Source organism: Doryrhamphus excisus, linkage group LG12 (assembly GCF_037039965.1).
Source record: "Doryrhamphus excisus strain RoL-2023G ecotype Guam linkage group LG12, RoL_Dexc_Guam_v1.1, whole genome shotgun sequence".
Classification (NCBI taxonomy): domain Eukaryota; kingdom Metazoa; phylum Chordata; class Actinopteri; order Syngnathiformes; family Syngnathidae; genus Doryrhamphus; species Doryrhamphus excisus.
In genome coordinates this window covers 5,734,869-5,751,353 of record NC_136368.1, presented here as the reverse complement: position 1 = coordinate 5,751,353, position 16,485 = coordinate 5,734,869, and the positions used below count along the sequence as shown (strand labels likewise).

Below are 16,485 nucleotides of genomic sequence, written 5' to 3'. Positions count from 1 at the left end.
AATATCCAAACCGGTTTTTAATACGATACACAAAATATCCAACTTTCTGCAACGCAACATTAGTAGATGCCTGTTGCGCCAATGCAATTGACCAAATGATATACAAAACACTTATTATAGTAGAATCATGTTGGAAACCTAACTTACGTATCTCTAAATCCACCTGCAATTAGCACGAGTTAAGGAGTCACTGGTCAACATACTAAATTAACTTTTCAACCATTCCAAGAACTGCCTTTATTATTGCATGCAAGTTTCGTTTCTTTACAGCAGGTGGCGATGTTGTCCGCTAGACGTTGAGGCAGTGATACACTGCTGCTTTCATGGGCATAATTTTGAGATTTTAACATCAAGATATCGACTAAGAATTGATTCACTTGATGCAAAATAAAGATAGATCGTTAATAGCGGCTTGAAAATTAAAGATCTCGAAATTTAAGTTAAGTGTCGGTATATTATCAGCAAAACGTGGGCTTTTTTTCCTCTGTGGTCCACCAGGTGGAAGCATTGCAATGGTCTACATTTATATATATATATACACACACACACACACACACACACATAAAATGGTCCTGTAACCCAGATAAAATAAAATTATCACACAAATGAAGTTGTTTAAGATCTTTTAATACTGACATGTCACCATCACTGGTTACCATTGGGAATGTGCACCATCACAGCTTTAACAGATCAATACTCCTCTCCTTCTTCCTCCTCCCCAATGCTGTCAGTGCCGACTTCTTCATAATCCTTCTCCAGGGCAGCCATATCCTCTCTGGCCTCAGAGAACTCTCCCTCCTCCATTCCCTCCCCCACATACCAGTGCACAAAGGCCCTCTTGGCGTACATCAGGTCAAACTTGTGGTCTAGACGGGCCCAGGCCTCAGCGATGGCTGTGGTGTTGCTCAGCATGCACACAGCCCTCTGCACTTTGGCCAGATCGCCACCAGGAACCACTGTTGGAGGCTGGTAGTTGATGCCCACCTTGAAGCCTGTGGGACACCAGTCCACAAACTGGATGGTGCGTTTGGTCTTGATGGCGGCGATGGCGGAGTTGACGTCTTTGGGCACCACATCGCCCCGATACAGCAGACAGCAGGCCATGTATTTACCATGACGTGGATCACATTTCACCATCTGGTTGGCTGGCTCGAAGCAGGCGTTGGTGATGTCGGCCACAGAGAGTTGCTCATGGTAGGCTTTCTCAGCAGAGATGACTGGGGCATACGTGGCCAGAGGGAAGTGGATACGAGGGTAGGGCACCAAGTTGGTCTGGAACTCTGTCAGATCAACGTTCAGGGCTCCATCAAAGCGAAGAGAGGCGGTAATAGAAGACACGATCTGGCCGATGAGCCTGTTCAGGTTAGTGTAGGTTGGCCTTTCAATATCGAGGTTCCTACGGCAGATATCGTAGATTGCTTCGTTGTCCACCATGAAGGCACAGTCGGAGTGCTCCAGGGTGGTGTGAGTGGTCAGAATGGAGTTGTAGGGCTCCACAACTGCAGTGGAAACTTGTGGGGCTGGGTAGACCGCAAATTCAAGCTTTGATTTCTTGCCATAATCAACAGACAGTCTCTCCATGAGCAGGGAGGTGAAACCAGAGCCGGTGCCTCCACCAAAGGAATGGAAGATAAGGAACCCTTGCAGACCGGTGCACTGATCAGCCTGAAGGAAGAAATTAACACTTTCTTTAAAAATCGCTTACTTTCAGAGTTGTCCTTACCTAAAAATTAAGTTTACCAGCTTGCGAGTCCTGTCCAGAACCAGATCAATGATCTCCTTTCCAATGGTGTAGTGACCACGGGCGTAGTTGTTGGCAGCATCTTCCTTCCCTGTAATCAACTGCTCTGGGTGGAAGAGCTGACGGTAGGTTCCTGTACGCACTTCATCTGTGGGAAGACAGTACAAGCTTGAAACGCAGTATCTTCCCACCACAAGCACTAAATCTACAAGTTCACAGGTCCCCTACCAATGACAGTTGGTTCCAGATCAACAAAAATGGCTCTAGGAACATGCTTCCCAGCTCCCGTCTCACTGAAGAAAGTATTGAACGAGTCATCTCCTCCGCCGATAGTTTTGTCAGAGGGCATCTGTCCATCTGGCTGGATGCCATGTTCCAGGCAGTACAGCTCCCAGCATGCATTGCCCATCTGGGCTCCAGCTTGGCCAACGTGCATAGAGATACATTCACGCTGAATGGAAGAGACAGTCATTATTGGCAACGGCAACACACAAAATGAACCCCAGCCCCCAGCTTCATTGAGACAAACATGCAATCTAATTTATAAATAAAAGATTTATTTATCAATATGAAAGACAAATTTGGTGCCAATGTTTAAACTGTTTTGTGAAAATTTTGATTCAGCAACTTTTACAGAATCCTGCAGCCCTAACCAGTGGTGATTCTATACAGTGTTCCCTCGCACTCAAAGTTCACCTTTGGTGGACCCACTTTTTGAGCAATTTGTTGCAGTTTGAATGATGTTACAAGTCAAACCTGGCCCTTTAAGAGTTGCATCGTGGGAAGTTGAGTGTCACTTGCTGCATCTGCCTGCCCCACCCATCATCATCTGCCTATTCCACCCATCACCACCTGCATCCTGATTGATTAGCTGTAGACCATTGTCAATCTCTTTGGTGCTGCCCTGCCATGTTTGAAACTCTCCCAACAAAAACCCACAATATCCATGAAATATTCTGCACCCAAAAGGCAGAAGAGGATTCCAAATATCACACAAAAGCTTGAACTATATAAATAAATCTTCAGTTCAATAAGTTTTAACAAGGATACAAAAAAGCTACAGTACAGCAGGTCATGATTTATCTAATTTACAGTATGCCTTTATCACCAACCCTTTTGAAATAGTAATATCGGAACTGTGGCGCCTAAAGTGTTGAAACAAGATTCTGAAAAACATTGGCTACTTCATGGATTTCACTCGTTGCAGGCTATTTTGAGAAATTATCCCCAAACAAGGGGATACTATATATTAGGTATTAAAATAGACAATATATATTCAAACATGCAGTTTATGGCTTTTTAGAACTAGTAATTACATATGCCTGGCGTGTTCAAGTGTGGCCTGGGAACCTGGGCAGCTCGGCAGTGGCATGTTGTAGAAATATGTATTTTTAAAAGAGCAAAATGCTAAGTGTAAGGAGAATCTCACTAAAACAAAATTTATCAACCAATTACTCAGTACACATCACTGGTGTCCCTCCCACATGTGGCCTGTCCCTTCCCCCACCCATTTCAGCCGCATAGTGCTGCGTAATCCTCAGGATGTGCTGCCCCTTTTTCCCCCTATGGAAAAAAAATGGCCAGCTGAAAAACGGCTGAAAAGTAACTCCAGACCACTCCCTTTTTCCCCCCACAGTTCTTTCCATCACAGCCTCCCCCTACTGTCACGATTTGTATGGACTCCATGATCAGATTGCGTTATTATATTACACTAAATATTAGCATGCAGTTTTAATGTGGTTATATTACACCAAAAATGTGTAAAAATGTAAAATCATAAAAAAAATATATATTTAACCTAGTTGGCGACACTTAGGTTGTTTTAAACACCTTATCGTATAGCTGCCACACATTTAGTTATCTTTCAGCGACTATCCCCCAGAGACAGTAACGGTACTTCTTATCCCGGTAACGGGTCAGGTTAGCAGAGGCCTTGCTAGCATGACATAGCAGTAGCTCAGCCGGCTAACCTCCATAGCGCCAAGAACGAGAACCGGGAAAGCCGGGACAATACAAAGTTTCCCGACGACGTCACCAAAGCATGCGGTTGCTCACCATTTTGTCTGCTTGTCCTTCGAACGACGTGGAGGATTCAGACACAAGGCAAAAGTGCGGAGGTGGGGGGAGTCAGGGTTTATATATGTGGGGAAAGTGGCTGAGGAGGAGGAGGACCAGCTGGAGACCTCATCCGGCAGCTGCATTGATTGCTCACTTGGCAGAGAGGAACGGCCATTGTTGGGGGGGGACGGATGTCACCCAAAGCTGGATAAACTGTCTTATTATCTTTCACTTTAAGTGATGTAAGTAAGTTAGAGTAACTTTATCTACACATTTTTTTTTTGTCAACCTGTGTACAAGTATGATTGTTTAGGGGAATATTGACAATGACCCGCATGTGTTAGAACTATACACAGACTACAGTGTTAAGTCAGTGCACTGCAATTATGAATTGACAGTCATTTTTTTCTTCTTAAAAACCCTCCAATGGTTTTATTTTGGGGTTTCAGAGATTCAAAGTGTACTTACATTAGTCCAGGGTGTCGAAAGTGCGGCCATGGCTCATTTTACATCAGTGGTGTGGGCAAACTTTTTGACTTGCGGGCCGCATTGATTTAACAAAATTGACGGGGGCCCAGACTATATATTTTACACATATTATTCTAACAGTCCACCTGGAATTATAGTAGCTGTAAAAGTGTCATGCAACCTGCTATATGAGCTTGTGTCCCTTTTTTCAGGAGCACTTTGTAAACAGCAGACCACATCAAATAACCAAATTGATTTAAAAAAAAGCTACCTAAACCATCAAAAGGTTGGCTAAAGCCATGATGCCAGGTTGTATTTTAAGTTTCAATGAAATACTTGCCCTGTGATTGGCTGGCGGCCAGTCCAGGGTGTACAACGCCTCTCGCCCGAAGACAGCTGGGATAGGCTCCAGCACCCCTGCGACCCTCGTGAGGAAAAAGCGGTAGAAAATGAATGAATGAAATACTTTGGAAAGAACAGGCGGGCCGTATTCAAACACTTGGCGGGCCGGATCTGGCCCCCGGCTTATAGTTTGCCCACCCCTGTTTTACATTTTACATAAAAAGACAACCATGTTGGCCATACAGTCGTGAAGATCTGGATTTTTGTTTTTTGTCAAAAAATTTTAATGTTCTCCCAGTGTGAGGGTTTCCTCCCACCTTCCAAAAAAACATGCATGTTAAGTTAATCTGTGACTCTTAATTGTCCATAGGTATGAAGGTGATTGTCTGGCGACCAGTCCAGACCGAAGTCAGCTGGGCTAGGCTCCAGCATACCCTCGTGAGGATAAGCGGCACAGAAAATGGATAGATGGGAAAACTGCCTTGGTGTTTTGGTTTTCGTTGGACTTCTTGGAATGAATGATAACAGAAACCGAGGTATTGCTATTCATGTAGTGGAAAATGTCGACTTTTGCCTCCAATGTTATCAAAGGTGGCAATGATGTCATGATACCATCCTGATACTGTATCTTCCTTGTGCTACTCACAGCCAGTACTGTCTTATCTTTCTGTGGCACTTAATCTGGTACAATTTATTGAATTAACTTTGGGCATTTGCCTGTCACATACAAACTTACCATACTGTATGCCAATTTAATATCTCTACATGCTACCAGATTGTTTTTTACTAAAATTACCAGAAAATTTTAGTATCAAATTCGATATATCAAAGAAAGAAAGACAGCATTTTAATCTACAATCTTTATTATTTGTCATAAGCTGTCACATGCTTGAGTGATCATTTAAAAAAAAAAAGTATTTGCCAATAATATATACAAGGATTGTTAACGTGGCCCATGAAAGAGTTAATGCTGAGGAAATCATTTGGGCGGCCTGCAAAGAAATGCACTTTGACCCATTTGTAGATGACTGTCACACCCTCATACAGAGCAAGCAGACACACTAAGCAGTTTGCAGCTGCGGCACCTGTGGATCAGTTCGAAAGTAGGGCGGAAAGTAGGGAAGCCGTTGTTTTATAGACTTTATTTGGGTCATGTTAATTCAGCCCTGCGTACGACGGGATCTTTTACCGGTGTTGTATGAACAGGGAGAATGAGTTCAGTAAACAAAACCGGTTTCAATGACAATAGACAACATATTTGTGAACCTATACTTTTTAGTGAACAAACTTATTTTTAAAGGATACATGATCTTTGACAAACATAGACATAAATATGATATAAAATATACACCTCTCTCTACCAAGAAATGTGCAGTTATTCTTTTAGTTCCCTCAGTCACAGATTTGTAAGATAAGATTAGTGGGATTCAGTTTTTACTCTAGTCTTGCTACACAAATAAAACACTAAACAGGGCGTTAGTCCATTACTCTCTCGCTCTAGCGCTCTCACAGAGTCACAGCTGAATGGTATATAGAAACTGACATTGGAGCCCTTTCATAACTTACATTCCACATGTGCGGGGATAGTGGGGGAGGTACACAAAAGAGAGCCTTACAGTGGACAATGAGAGGAGGTTCTAACAAACAGTCAGCATTTTAATGTACATGAATCACTTGTCTTAACAAATATAAAACCTCATCTAAACTATCTAATTTATGCCAATAGCTTGTGTCTACTTGTCTTTATATCTTTGGCTCAATATTCCTCTCCTTCATCCTCATCCCCCATGTAGTCGGTACCCACCTCTTCATAATCCTTCTCCAGGGCAGCCATATCCTCTCTGGCCTCAGAGAACTCTCCCTCCTCCATTCCCTCCCCCACATACCAGTGCACAAAGGCCCTCTTGGCGTACATCAGGTCAAACTTGTGGTCTAGACGGGCCCAGGCCTCAGCGATGGCTGTGGTGTTGCTCAGCATGCACACAGCCCTCTGCACTTTGGCCAGATCGCCACCAGGAACCACTGTTGGAGGCTGGTAGTTGATGCCCACCTTGAAGCCTGTGGGACACCAGTCCACAAACTGGATGGTGCGTTTGGTTTTGATGGCGGCGATGGCGGAGTTGACGTCTTTGGGCACCACATCGCCTCGATACAGCAGACAGCAGGCCATGTATTTACCATGACGTGGATCACATTTCACCATCTGGTTGGCTGGTTCGAAGCAAGTATTGGTGATGTCGGCCACAGAGAGTTGCTCATGGTAGGCTTTCTCAGCGGAGATGACTGGGGCATACGTGGCCAGAGGGAAGTGGATACGAGGGTAAGGCACCAAGTTGGTCTGGAACTCTGTCAGATCAACGTTCAGGGCTCCATCAAAGCGAAGAGAGGCAGTGATAGATGACACAATCTGGCCGATGAGCCTGTTCAGGTTAGTGTAGGTTGGCCTTTCAATATCGAGGTTCCTACGACAGATATCGTAGATGGCTTCGTTGTCCACCATGAAGGCACAGTCGGAATGCTCCAGGGTGGTGTGAGTGGTCAGAATGGAGTTGTAGGGCTCCACAACTGCAGTGGACACCTGGGGGGCTGGGTAGATAGCAAACTCAAGTTTGGACTTTTTACCATAATCAACAGACAGTCTCTCCATGAGGAGGGAGGTGAAACCAGAGCCGGTGCCTCCACCAAAGGAATGGAAGATAAGGAACCCTTGCAAACCGGTGCACTGATCAGCCTGAAAGAAGAAATTAACACTTTTATCAATGACTTTCACACTGAGCTTTTCTTACCTAGAATCTAAAGTTTACCAGCTTGCGTGTCCTGTCCAGAACCAGATCAATGAACTCCTTTCCAATGGTGTAGTGACCACGGGCGTAGTTGTTGGCAGCATCTTCCTTCCCTGTGATCAACTGCTCTGGGTGGAAGAGCTGGCGGTAGGCACCTGTACGCACTTCATCTGGACAAAAAGAAAAGTTTTGACATTAATGACAACAATCAATGAAGTAAAGATCCAGCCAAACACCGACCAATGACAGTGGGTTCCAGGTCGACAAAGATGGCTCTTGGGACATGTTTTCCAGCTCCCGTCTCACTGAAAAAGGTGTTGAAGGAGTCATCTCCACACCCGAATGTCTTATCAGAAGGCATTTGTCCGTCTGGCTGGATACCATGTTCCAGGCAGTAAAGTTCCCAACATGCATTGCCAATCTGAGCCCCAGCTTGGCCCACATGTATGGAAATACATTCACGCTGCAAACAGAGAGATGAGTCAGATACCGCAAGCGTATTAGGATTTGATGATTATTGCATCACAACATTACCATAGTTGAGCTCTCTTCTCTGGCGTTCAGGTGTCAGTAAGAAGATGAAGTTCTTGTGCCACTTGTGTTGCACCACCTTATATACCTGCACTTTGAGGTGAGCTGTGATTTGATATTAGCTGTAATGAGAGAACCTGCTGATGGGACAATGATAAGCTCATCCGCTCAACAGACAACACAATGCAGAAGGATGTCACCACCCAAGGCATTGTGTGGGTTTTGTCCTAGTGTGTGTGTATTGTGTATGAGAACGGTACTGTGTTTGTGCAACTATTATTTTGGCAATGAAGGGAAGATAGTCTATGAGAGTTTCACACAGCAGTTTCAGATGTTTGACCTTATGATGGTGACAATAGCATAGCAAGGTAAGGAATATCTATTTTTTTCTTTCCGTCATTGATTTTGATAATGAGTTATATGATATTAATGTGGAATCTTTGGTCTACGAACTAGAATGGCACTCATTTGAACAGATACCTATTTACCTTTCCATTGTTCCATCAATGGATCCCATTGGCATATTACAAGATGATCTTGCCAGGATTCATCCTTCTCATATTAAGCAAAGCAAACATGCAAAACACTTTCCCATGCTGTACTATCAAATTGGAATGAACTGTAAAACTTCACAAAGCAGTACAATGTGGAGTATACAGTATGGCACTTAATGAAATGCACCAGAAATGTAGCAAGGCAAAATGTGGTTTACGTTATTTGTTCTGACAGTCTCCTTATTGCTGTCAGATTTTTTTTTATAAAGTTGTTGAATGGTTTAACAAAGGAAGATTTGCAATCCTCCACTCAATGTGAGTTTCAGTTGGCCAACTGTAGAGTAGAGTCACTGACTGTTCAGCTGAGTGAGACAAACTAAACTGTTGATACTGCGCATAGCTTCAGGCAGAGGCCTCTGTTCACACCAGAAATATTTCACGGTATTCCAAAGGCCAACAAGCATTAGACAATGCACGACTCTGTAAACTTGTGAGCTACAGCTTTGTGAGAAACATCCATACTGGTCGTCACTGGGCACAATCAATGTCTACTAATGAGTGGAAGAGAGAATTATGGGACATAATTTTCACTTTAAATTATATCTAATGTCAACTAATACTGGACGCTTCACTGCTGCCATAAAGCTTTGACCCACTTCTGTTGTTTGATACATAGTGGCCAACGCCCAAAGTCCCAACATCAAGTTATGTTTGAGCACATTCATGTATTTATTGTAATAAGTAAGTGTTCTAAAGGAGGAAGTTTCCTTAGGACAAAAATAGTTGGTGAATCATGTCCCATGCTGGGAAAATATTATTCAGTTGTTCTATGAGGTGTCTGGCATGCCCTTAATTGTTGTGCAACTCTGGCCTCTAGCGGTCAAATACTGTAACAACATCTAATCCTGTAAAATTTGCAGTCACTTTAGTAGATGAACCACTAATGTTGAAAGACCCTGAGGTTAAACAGCGCATGTTGTGACATGTAGGTTATTGGTTTCCTACCTTTATTGTCTGGTATTGTGTCCTTTTCCTCTTGCTTTTTATTTTGTTTGTCTTTTCAGACAATGGCCCTCCTTGAGTCAGAAGGAGCTGTTCCCCATCAGCCATCCCTTCTTATTCACCTCATCTGCCACAGGACCACGACTTCCTAGACTGACCAAGACTTCCGGTTGGTATTTAGCTTTCGTAAACTAATAGATTTGCTTGTCATTGCTCACCTCTCTTTTAGTCACTATACATTTAGACACAATGCTTCTTTTGTTCATGTTTATACACTGCAGTTTTGTTCCTGTTTTACTTGCCCTGCGATGGCCTTGTCACTGCATCCTGGGACTGTCCTCATGGCTCCGACCCCCTTGACGAGCTTTTTGAAGCTAGTCATGTTGAACTATAATACAGCGGAAGCACAGTTTTTGTCATATTTCTGTTCCAAAAGGCCTGACAAAAACTGATATGTACGAAAACCGAATCAAATAATGTAAATCCAATTAATCCTTTCCAGAAACCACAAATTTTCTTTAGAGTGACTAATTATAGTTTCACATACAGAAAACATATAAATGATGAATGAAAATGATAAATGTGCATTTCACATCACTTTGTTAAGGACTAGGAAACACAGAGATGAGTGGAGGAGATTGAACATCTGTTACAAACTCAACTTTCCAGAGTGGACGGATAGAACTGTCAACTTCAGTAGAAGGTACAATCATCGTTACACACACTGGCCTGTTATGTCTATTATTCTCCCTTAAACCATCATCATCCTCCTCCTGTCATAAGATTCAATAATTAGCTAATTGTCTTTGTGCATTTTTATGAAACCAGTGCACCACCACTTTACATATAAACAATATATTTTTTTCATTTTTTAATGCAGGTTATTTAATTGACAGTTTACGGTGTAGCACTAGTGACATCACATACACGGAAATGGTCCATTAACTGCTTCTCAAATTTCTGGTTTGACTTGTTACTCTTCTCCTTTGTTTTAAGCAGCTGAACATATAAAGCCAGAAAAAAAAGTATTTGCCCTCCTGACAGGAGTGACCGTCTGCCAGATTGTTTCCACTTTTTAAGAGCAGTTGAAAAATATCAAGATTTTACATTTTGCATTGTTGGATTTTAATGTGAAAATGGAAAAAGAAGGAATGGGAATGGGACAAAAAATGATTTGAGTAGGCAATTTATTTCAAACAAGGATGAAAGTGAAATAGGCTGTCCATCAGCTTTACCCAATGCAACAACTCACACAGTCATAAAAACAGAAATAAGATAGATGTACAAAACGGCACAGACAACATCATTCTAAACACAAACTATGTGTCAAAGGGGAGTTTGAATAGCTGTGATATAAAAACCTGGGAGCACACACAGCAAATTAATGATCTACCCATTTCTTATATCTAGACCTAGGAACCACAAGAGTGGCTAGAGAGCCTGCCTTGACTGGCTGGTAAACAGTCGGCAGGTCGGATTGGTAGGATAGAGCAGTAATGGCCTTGAACACAAACAGAAACACTTTAAAATCCATCCGGAATTGAACTGGCAGCCAGTGTAGAGATACGACAATGGGGGTAGGTAATATGGGCATATTTTGAGGCTAGCAGCACCATTGAAAGTTCATTCAAGACCCTGAGGGTTAAGGAACAAAAAAATGTTCACGGCCCATCCAATTGGCTGTATGTCAAGACACAGGACAGGAAGAAAAATGGAACCTTCATGGTCCTGCTGGGTTCCAACATTGCTGCCATAACAAGGACATCCCACATGAGATGTTTTCCACACGGCACAGTGGAGGGTTGTGCCATTATGATCTGGGCTGCTTTTTTCCTTCAATGGAACAATGGAGCTTTAGGTTGTGCAGGGGCGTCAAACGGTATCTGCCTATTTGGAGATGTTACAAAGGGCATCCCTCATGACTGAAGGTCCACGTCTGTGTGGTGATGACTGACGAATGACTTCACTCTTTTGGACCATCCTGTATGGTCCCCTGATCTAAATCCAATTGAGGATATTTGGGGAAGGGCGGAAAGGAAAGTTTACAAAAATAGACATCAGTTCCAGACAGTGGATGCCCTTCATGAAGCTACCTTCACCACCTGGAGAAACATTCCCACCAGCCTCCTGGAAATACTGATACGGAATAAGCAGCATAGAAAATGGATGGATGGATTTCTCACTCCCATTTCTTCTATTTTGCATTTTAAAAGCTCGACTTAGAACTTTAGATCCAACCATGCAAAAATTCTTGCTTTTTTTCAACTGTTTTTACATTTTGAACAGGATTGTATGCTTCAACGAGTGCTGGTAGGTTTTTAGGAGTCCATATAGAAGCGCCATTGGACTAATGAGCTGCAACCCTGTGCTTATTTGCACAATGTCCACCCTTAATCATAACACTTTAATATAAACCGATTGAGTTAGTGCAAACACTCGCAGCATGCACATTGGAGGTCTGGTGAAAGTTTCCACTTCTGCAGCAAGATCGGTTTACTATACAAAGAATTATAGCGACAGCCCCTCGTGCTCATGCAAAACAGCCTGCACGCTCACAGTGCTTGTCGAGGAGACAGGTGGGAGTGGTTTGAAGTTGAATATAGCTTGTAGTCGCTGTCTATCTGACAGTTAAACTCACTCGGACCACATTGAGGACCGCCGTGAGAGGAACCACAGAAATTTAAAGTCAAAAACAGACCCTCAACCTAAGCAGGCACTATGGTAAGTATATATGTATATTTCTTTACTGCATTTACCTGCTCTTTAATTTGAATGTTCATGTCGTGGAGGTATACAGTTATCAAAGGCACCTACTCATTCAGGTCAGCAGCCAAATTCAGCTCCGCTTTTCTGCCAATCACTGGGACAAAGATCTATTTCTGACACAAGGAGGGCACAGGGGAGAGCAGCTGGAAGTTCCACTTCATGTGGCCCATTTTTCGTGCACACTTTGAGTGGTACGGAAATGAAAGTTAAAGACAAATAGAATATTTCACTATGTGTTCCTAGTCTTGTTTCTTTGTAGCATTTTAGAGTAGTCATAATGCTTGGTCGTTATTATTGATGATTCCCATAAGGCATACATGAAGCTTGGAATTTGGGTGTGTCCCATGAAACATGCAGGTGTCAACAAGTCAGATCAACCTGAGACAGAGCAAGTTATTCTACTATGACTTTTTTTTTTCCTTTCCAACAATACACTCTTGGAAAAATAGATGGTTCTGGAAATATTGGAGTTCCATACAATAGGAAGCTATGTATTTGTTGTGTAATTGCAGTTAGTGACAAGGTTCTACTACGGTTAGTCATTTATGTGGGGAAAAACACTACTCACACACTGAGTTTTGTTTGCACGGCATAGTACAAACACAGCTTGTTAGCATTGCCAGTATTTACAGCAGTAAACACACCCTGGTCAAATCTTTTTGCCCTTATCTTTATTCATGTGTTAAATAAAGCGAAGTGTAAGGTCTTAAATAATCTTGAACTTTCTACTCTGATTGTGACGGGGAAATTATTTTTTCCAACTGACAGGTACTATTTCTGGGTCTGCCTGTCAGTGTTTACTCAGACTTCCACATATGCTACTGGGTGTCATCTTAGCACGATCGCTCTAAAATAGCTGCTCTGCAATGACCTGCATACCTGGAAACTGAGATGATGCTCATGTTAACTGGGGTCAAACTTAAGAGGACACCAGAGATTTGAATTGATCTCCTTGTGGATCTCCAACAGAGATTTAAAGAGCAGTACCACACTTTGAAATTGAGGCTCTCCGTCTGTCCAACGTTCACCATCATTTCCATATAGCACCAATGTAATTGCATCAGTGAAATAGTACTCTTGCTTGATATGTTCATTAATTCGTTTTCTACCGCATTTTCTATTGTCAGAGCCTATCCCAGCTGTCTTCAGGCGACAGGCAGGGTACACCCTGGACTGGTCCCCAGCCAATCACAGAACACATACAAACAAACAACCATTCTCACTAACATTCATACCTAGTAAAATATAACAAACAAGATCCAGATCCGGCTGATCCAGTCCAGCCAGATGACGATTATTTTGCTCCAGGAAGTTTTCTCTGAGGGTGTGTTGGGTATTTACATGGTTATGTCAAGTGAGTGTGTCCAATTGTCAAATGAACTACAGTCAGTTATTTTAGAGGAAATGGACACCTGTTCTCTTCCTTGTTTTCAAAGAGCATCCACTCGGCAGATGATACTGTTTTCTGTGCATCAAAGTACGGATTTACAGACATGCAGTTAATAATACTGGATAAACTTGTCACTAAATGCAGTGTAGCTCTTCACTACCAAAATTACAACCGTTGTAAGAAATGTATGGGTAAGTTCCTATCTAATTGGACCTTCCGAAGAATTGATCTTCCGAAGGTAAAATTCATATACTGTAGAACCAAATCAGCCAAATTTAAACAACCTTGGCCAGAAACATTGGCATCTTTGGCTTACCAGCATTTTTGGGCTTAAATGCATGAAACGGATGCTAGCTGGTGCAGCTTTCAACTCAACGGTTAGCGCTCTCGACTCTCATTGCGTTGATTGTGGTGGAGTCAAGGGTGGAGCAGGCGGGTTACACATAGACGTCTACTTTTGGATCAGAGTTGATTGTGGAGCATTAACAAAGCTGGAATCTTTCTGTCTATTTCCTTTCTTCTTCTTTCTCTTTTGAAGCGTGAATGCATCTCAGTCCACGTTGGCCAGGCTGGTGTCCAGATGGGGAACACCTGCTGGGAGCTCTATTGTCTGGAACATGGCATCCAGCCAGATGGACAGATGCCCAGCCCAAAGTCCGGCGGACATGACGACTCTTTCACCACCTTCTTCAGCGAGACCGGGGCTGGAAAGTACGTGCCCAGAGCAGTTTTTGTTGATCTGGAACCCACTGTTGTTGGTGAGTAGAGGAGTTACTGCATGTATCTGCTATCTCTGCCAGTACTTTTAATTCTAGAGTTACATTCTACTTCCAGATGAGGTGCGTACAGGTACATATCGCCAACTCTTTCACCCTGAGCAGCTGATCTCTGGAAAAGAAGATGCAGCCAACAACTATGCACGTGGACACTACACGATCGGCAGGGAGCTCATTGACTCTGTCCTCGACAGGATCCGTAAACTGGTGAGGCTTCAAAAAACCTTTTGTCCTGCAAATTGAAGATACTTATTTCATCTCTCTCTTTGCAGTCTGACCAATGCACCGGTCTCCAAGGCTTCTTGGTCTTCCATTCCTTTGGTGGAGGCACCGGCTCTGGTTTCACCTCCCTCCTCATGGAGAGACTGTCTGTTGATTATGGTAAAAAGTCCAAACTTGAGTTTGCTATCTACCCAGCCCCCCAGGTGTCCACTGCAGTTGTGGAGCCCTACAATTCCATTCTGACCACTCACACCACCCTGGAGCACTCCGACTGTGCCTTCATGGTGGACAATGAAGCAATCTACGATATCTGTCGTAGGAACCTCGATATTGAGCGTCCATCCTACACTAACCTGAACAGGCTGATCAGTCAGATTGTGTCATCTATCACCGCCTCGCTTCGCTTTGATGGAGCCCTGAACGTTGATCTGACAGAGTTCCAGACCAACTTGGTGCCCTACCCTCGTATCCACTTCCCTCTGGCCACGTATGCCCCAGTCATCTCTGCTGAGAAAGCCTACCATGAGCAACTCTCTGTGGCTGAAATCACCAATGCCTGCTTCGAGCCATCCAATCAGATGGTGAAATGCGATCCACGTCATGGTAAATACATGGCCTGCTGTCTGCTGTATCGGGGCGATGTGGTGCCCAAAGACGTTAATGTGGCCATCGCCAACATCAAGACCAAACGCACCATCCAGTTTGTGGACTGGTGTCCCACAGGCTTCAAGGTGGGCATCAACTACCAGCCTCCAACAGTGGTTCCTGGTGGCGATCTGGCCAAAGTGCAGAGGGCTGTGTGCATGCTGAGCAACACCACAGCCATCGCTGAGGCCTGGGCCCGTCTAGACCACAAGTTTGACCTGATGTACGCCAAGAGGGCCTTTGTGCACTGGTATGTGGGGGAGGGAATGGAGGAGGGAGAGTTCTCTGAGGCCAGAGAGGATATGGCTGCCCTGGAGAAGGATTATGAAGAAGTCGGAATTGACTCCTTTGACGAGGACGAGGAGGGAGAAGAATATTAGACATATTTGGTTATCATTTACTTTCAAGGACAAAAATATCTATTTATTAAATAGATAGCATTTGTGTCATTATGACAGCAGTTGTCAATATTGATTTATAACGATCATTTTCAAACTGTCTGTTGGAATTGTGTTGTGACCAAATAAATCTGTCAGCATGCATACCAGTGGAGTCATATTTTGTTACGTCTTGGTTGGATCGTCTGCACCTTCAACATGTCCATACTTATACATACTGTAGTTATACAGACGCACTCTGTCAACTTGAAAAACTCTACATTTGTTTAGAACACAGCATGTGACGTCATTAAAAAATCACATTTTGCAGAGATATAACACAGATAATGCAGAAAAATTATTAGACCACCCGTTTTTCTTCAGTTTCTTATTCATTTTAATGTTTTAACTACATTTTTTGGCAGTACAATGCTATAGCTATTGATGTAAGAACTTATGTGATTTGGGATATTATCAAGAAAAACATGGAAATTGCTAGATATCAGCTCTTATATTAAATTCCTTATTATTATCATTATATCATCATTAGGCCTTACAATGGATCCATAAACTGAAGAAACAAGTGTGGTTTAATTTATTCCACGAATGTATATATTTTTGGTTTGGTACAGCCACACAATTGACCCCTGTGTCTATCTTCAAACACATGAGAAGCTACTGTCCTGTGTTGGAGCGCCCCCTCGTGGAACTTGAGCCACATCATTGCAGTAAATGTAGTTTCTCCTGAAAATGAATTCAGAATTCAGTGAATTCACTGATATCATGGTAAAGATGCACAATGCATTTAACATGAAACAGATTAATCTACATGTTTTAAATTTTTTACAATTTTTTATTTATAATTACAATAAACATGAAATTATTTGTTG

The 16,485-nt window shown here is 42.8% G+C and overlaps 3 protein-coding genes and 1 long non-coding RNA gene across 5 annotated transcripts; 2 read left to right on the top strand and 2 right to left on the bottom strand.

Annotated features, from left to right (window-relative positions):
• Positions 1-611: 611 nt before the first annotated feature.
• LOC131135591 (tubulin alpha chain) lies at positions 612-3,963 on the bottom strand. Its single transcript, XM_058081680.2, has 4 exons — positions 3,797-3,963; positions 1,970-2,192; positions 1,741-1,889; positions 612-1,665 (listed from the first exon to the last, which is right to left on the bottom strand). Exons 1-4 carry the CDS (start codon positions 3,797-3,799, stop codon positions 691-693), a joined length of 1,350 nt encoding a protein of 449 aa, XP_057937663.2. The 5' UTR covers positions 3,800-3,963; the 3' UTR covers positions 612-690.
• Positions 3,964-5,460: 1,497 nt separating this feature from the next.
• On the bottom strand, positions 5,461-8,004 carry LOC131135592 (tubulin alpha chain-like). Of its 2 annotated transcripts, XM_078795085.1 has the most exons (4): positions 7,927-8,004; positions 7,633-7,855; positions 7,414-7,562; positions 5,461-7,340 (listed from the first exon to the last, which is right to left on the bottom strand). In XM_078795085.1, the coding sequence occupies exons 1-4, from the start codon at positions 7,927-7,929 to the stop codon at positions 6,366-6,368; spliced, it is 1,350 nt and encodes a 449-aa protein (XP_078651211.1). In that variant the 5' UTR covers positions 7,930-8,004; the 3' UTR covers positions 5,461-6,365. The 2 variants fall into 2 exon arrangements, with proteins under 2 accessions (XP_078651211.1, XP_057937664.1); XM_058081681.2 differs by lacking the exon at positions 7,927-8,004 and having other exon boundaries at positions 7,633-7,847.
• LOC131135596 (uncharacterized) lies at positions 7,456-10,376 on the top strand. The gene is made up of 3 exons (XR_013629545.1): positions 7,456-7,539; positions 9,482-9,588; positions 9,701-10,376. It is a non-coding gene; the product is annotated as an uncharacterized LOC131135596 (long non-coding RNA).
• A 1,597-nt stretch (positions 10,377-11,973) lies between these two features.
• On the top strand, positions 11,974-15,760 carry LOC131135594 (tubulin alpha chain-like). Its single transcript, XM_058081682.2, has 4 exons — positions 11,974-12,140; positions 14,114-14,333; positions 14,410-14,558; positions 14,624-15,760. The coding sequence occupies exons 1-4, from the start codon at positions 12,138-12,140 to the stop codon at positions 15,596-15,598; spliced, it is 1,347 nt and encodes a 448-aa protein (XP_057937665.2). The 5' UTR covers positions 11,974-12,137; the 3' UTR covers positions 15,599-15,760.
• The last annotated feature ends 725 nt before the right edge of the window (positions 15,761-16,485 follow it).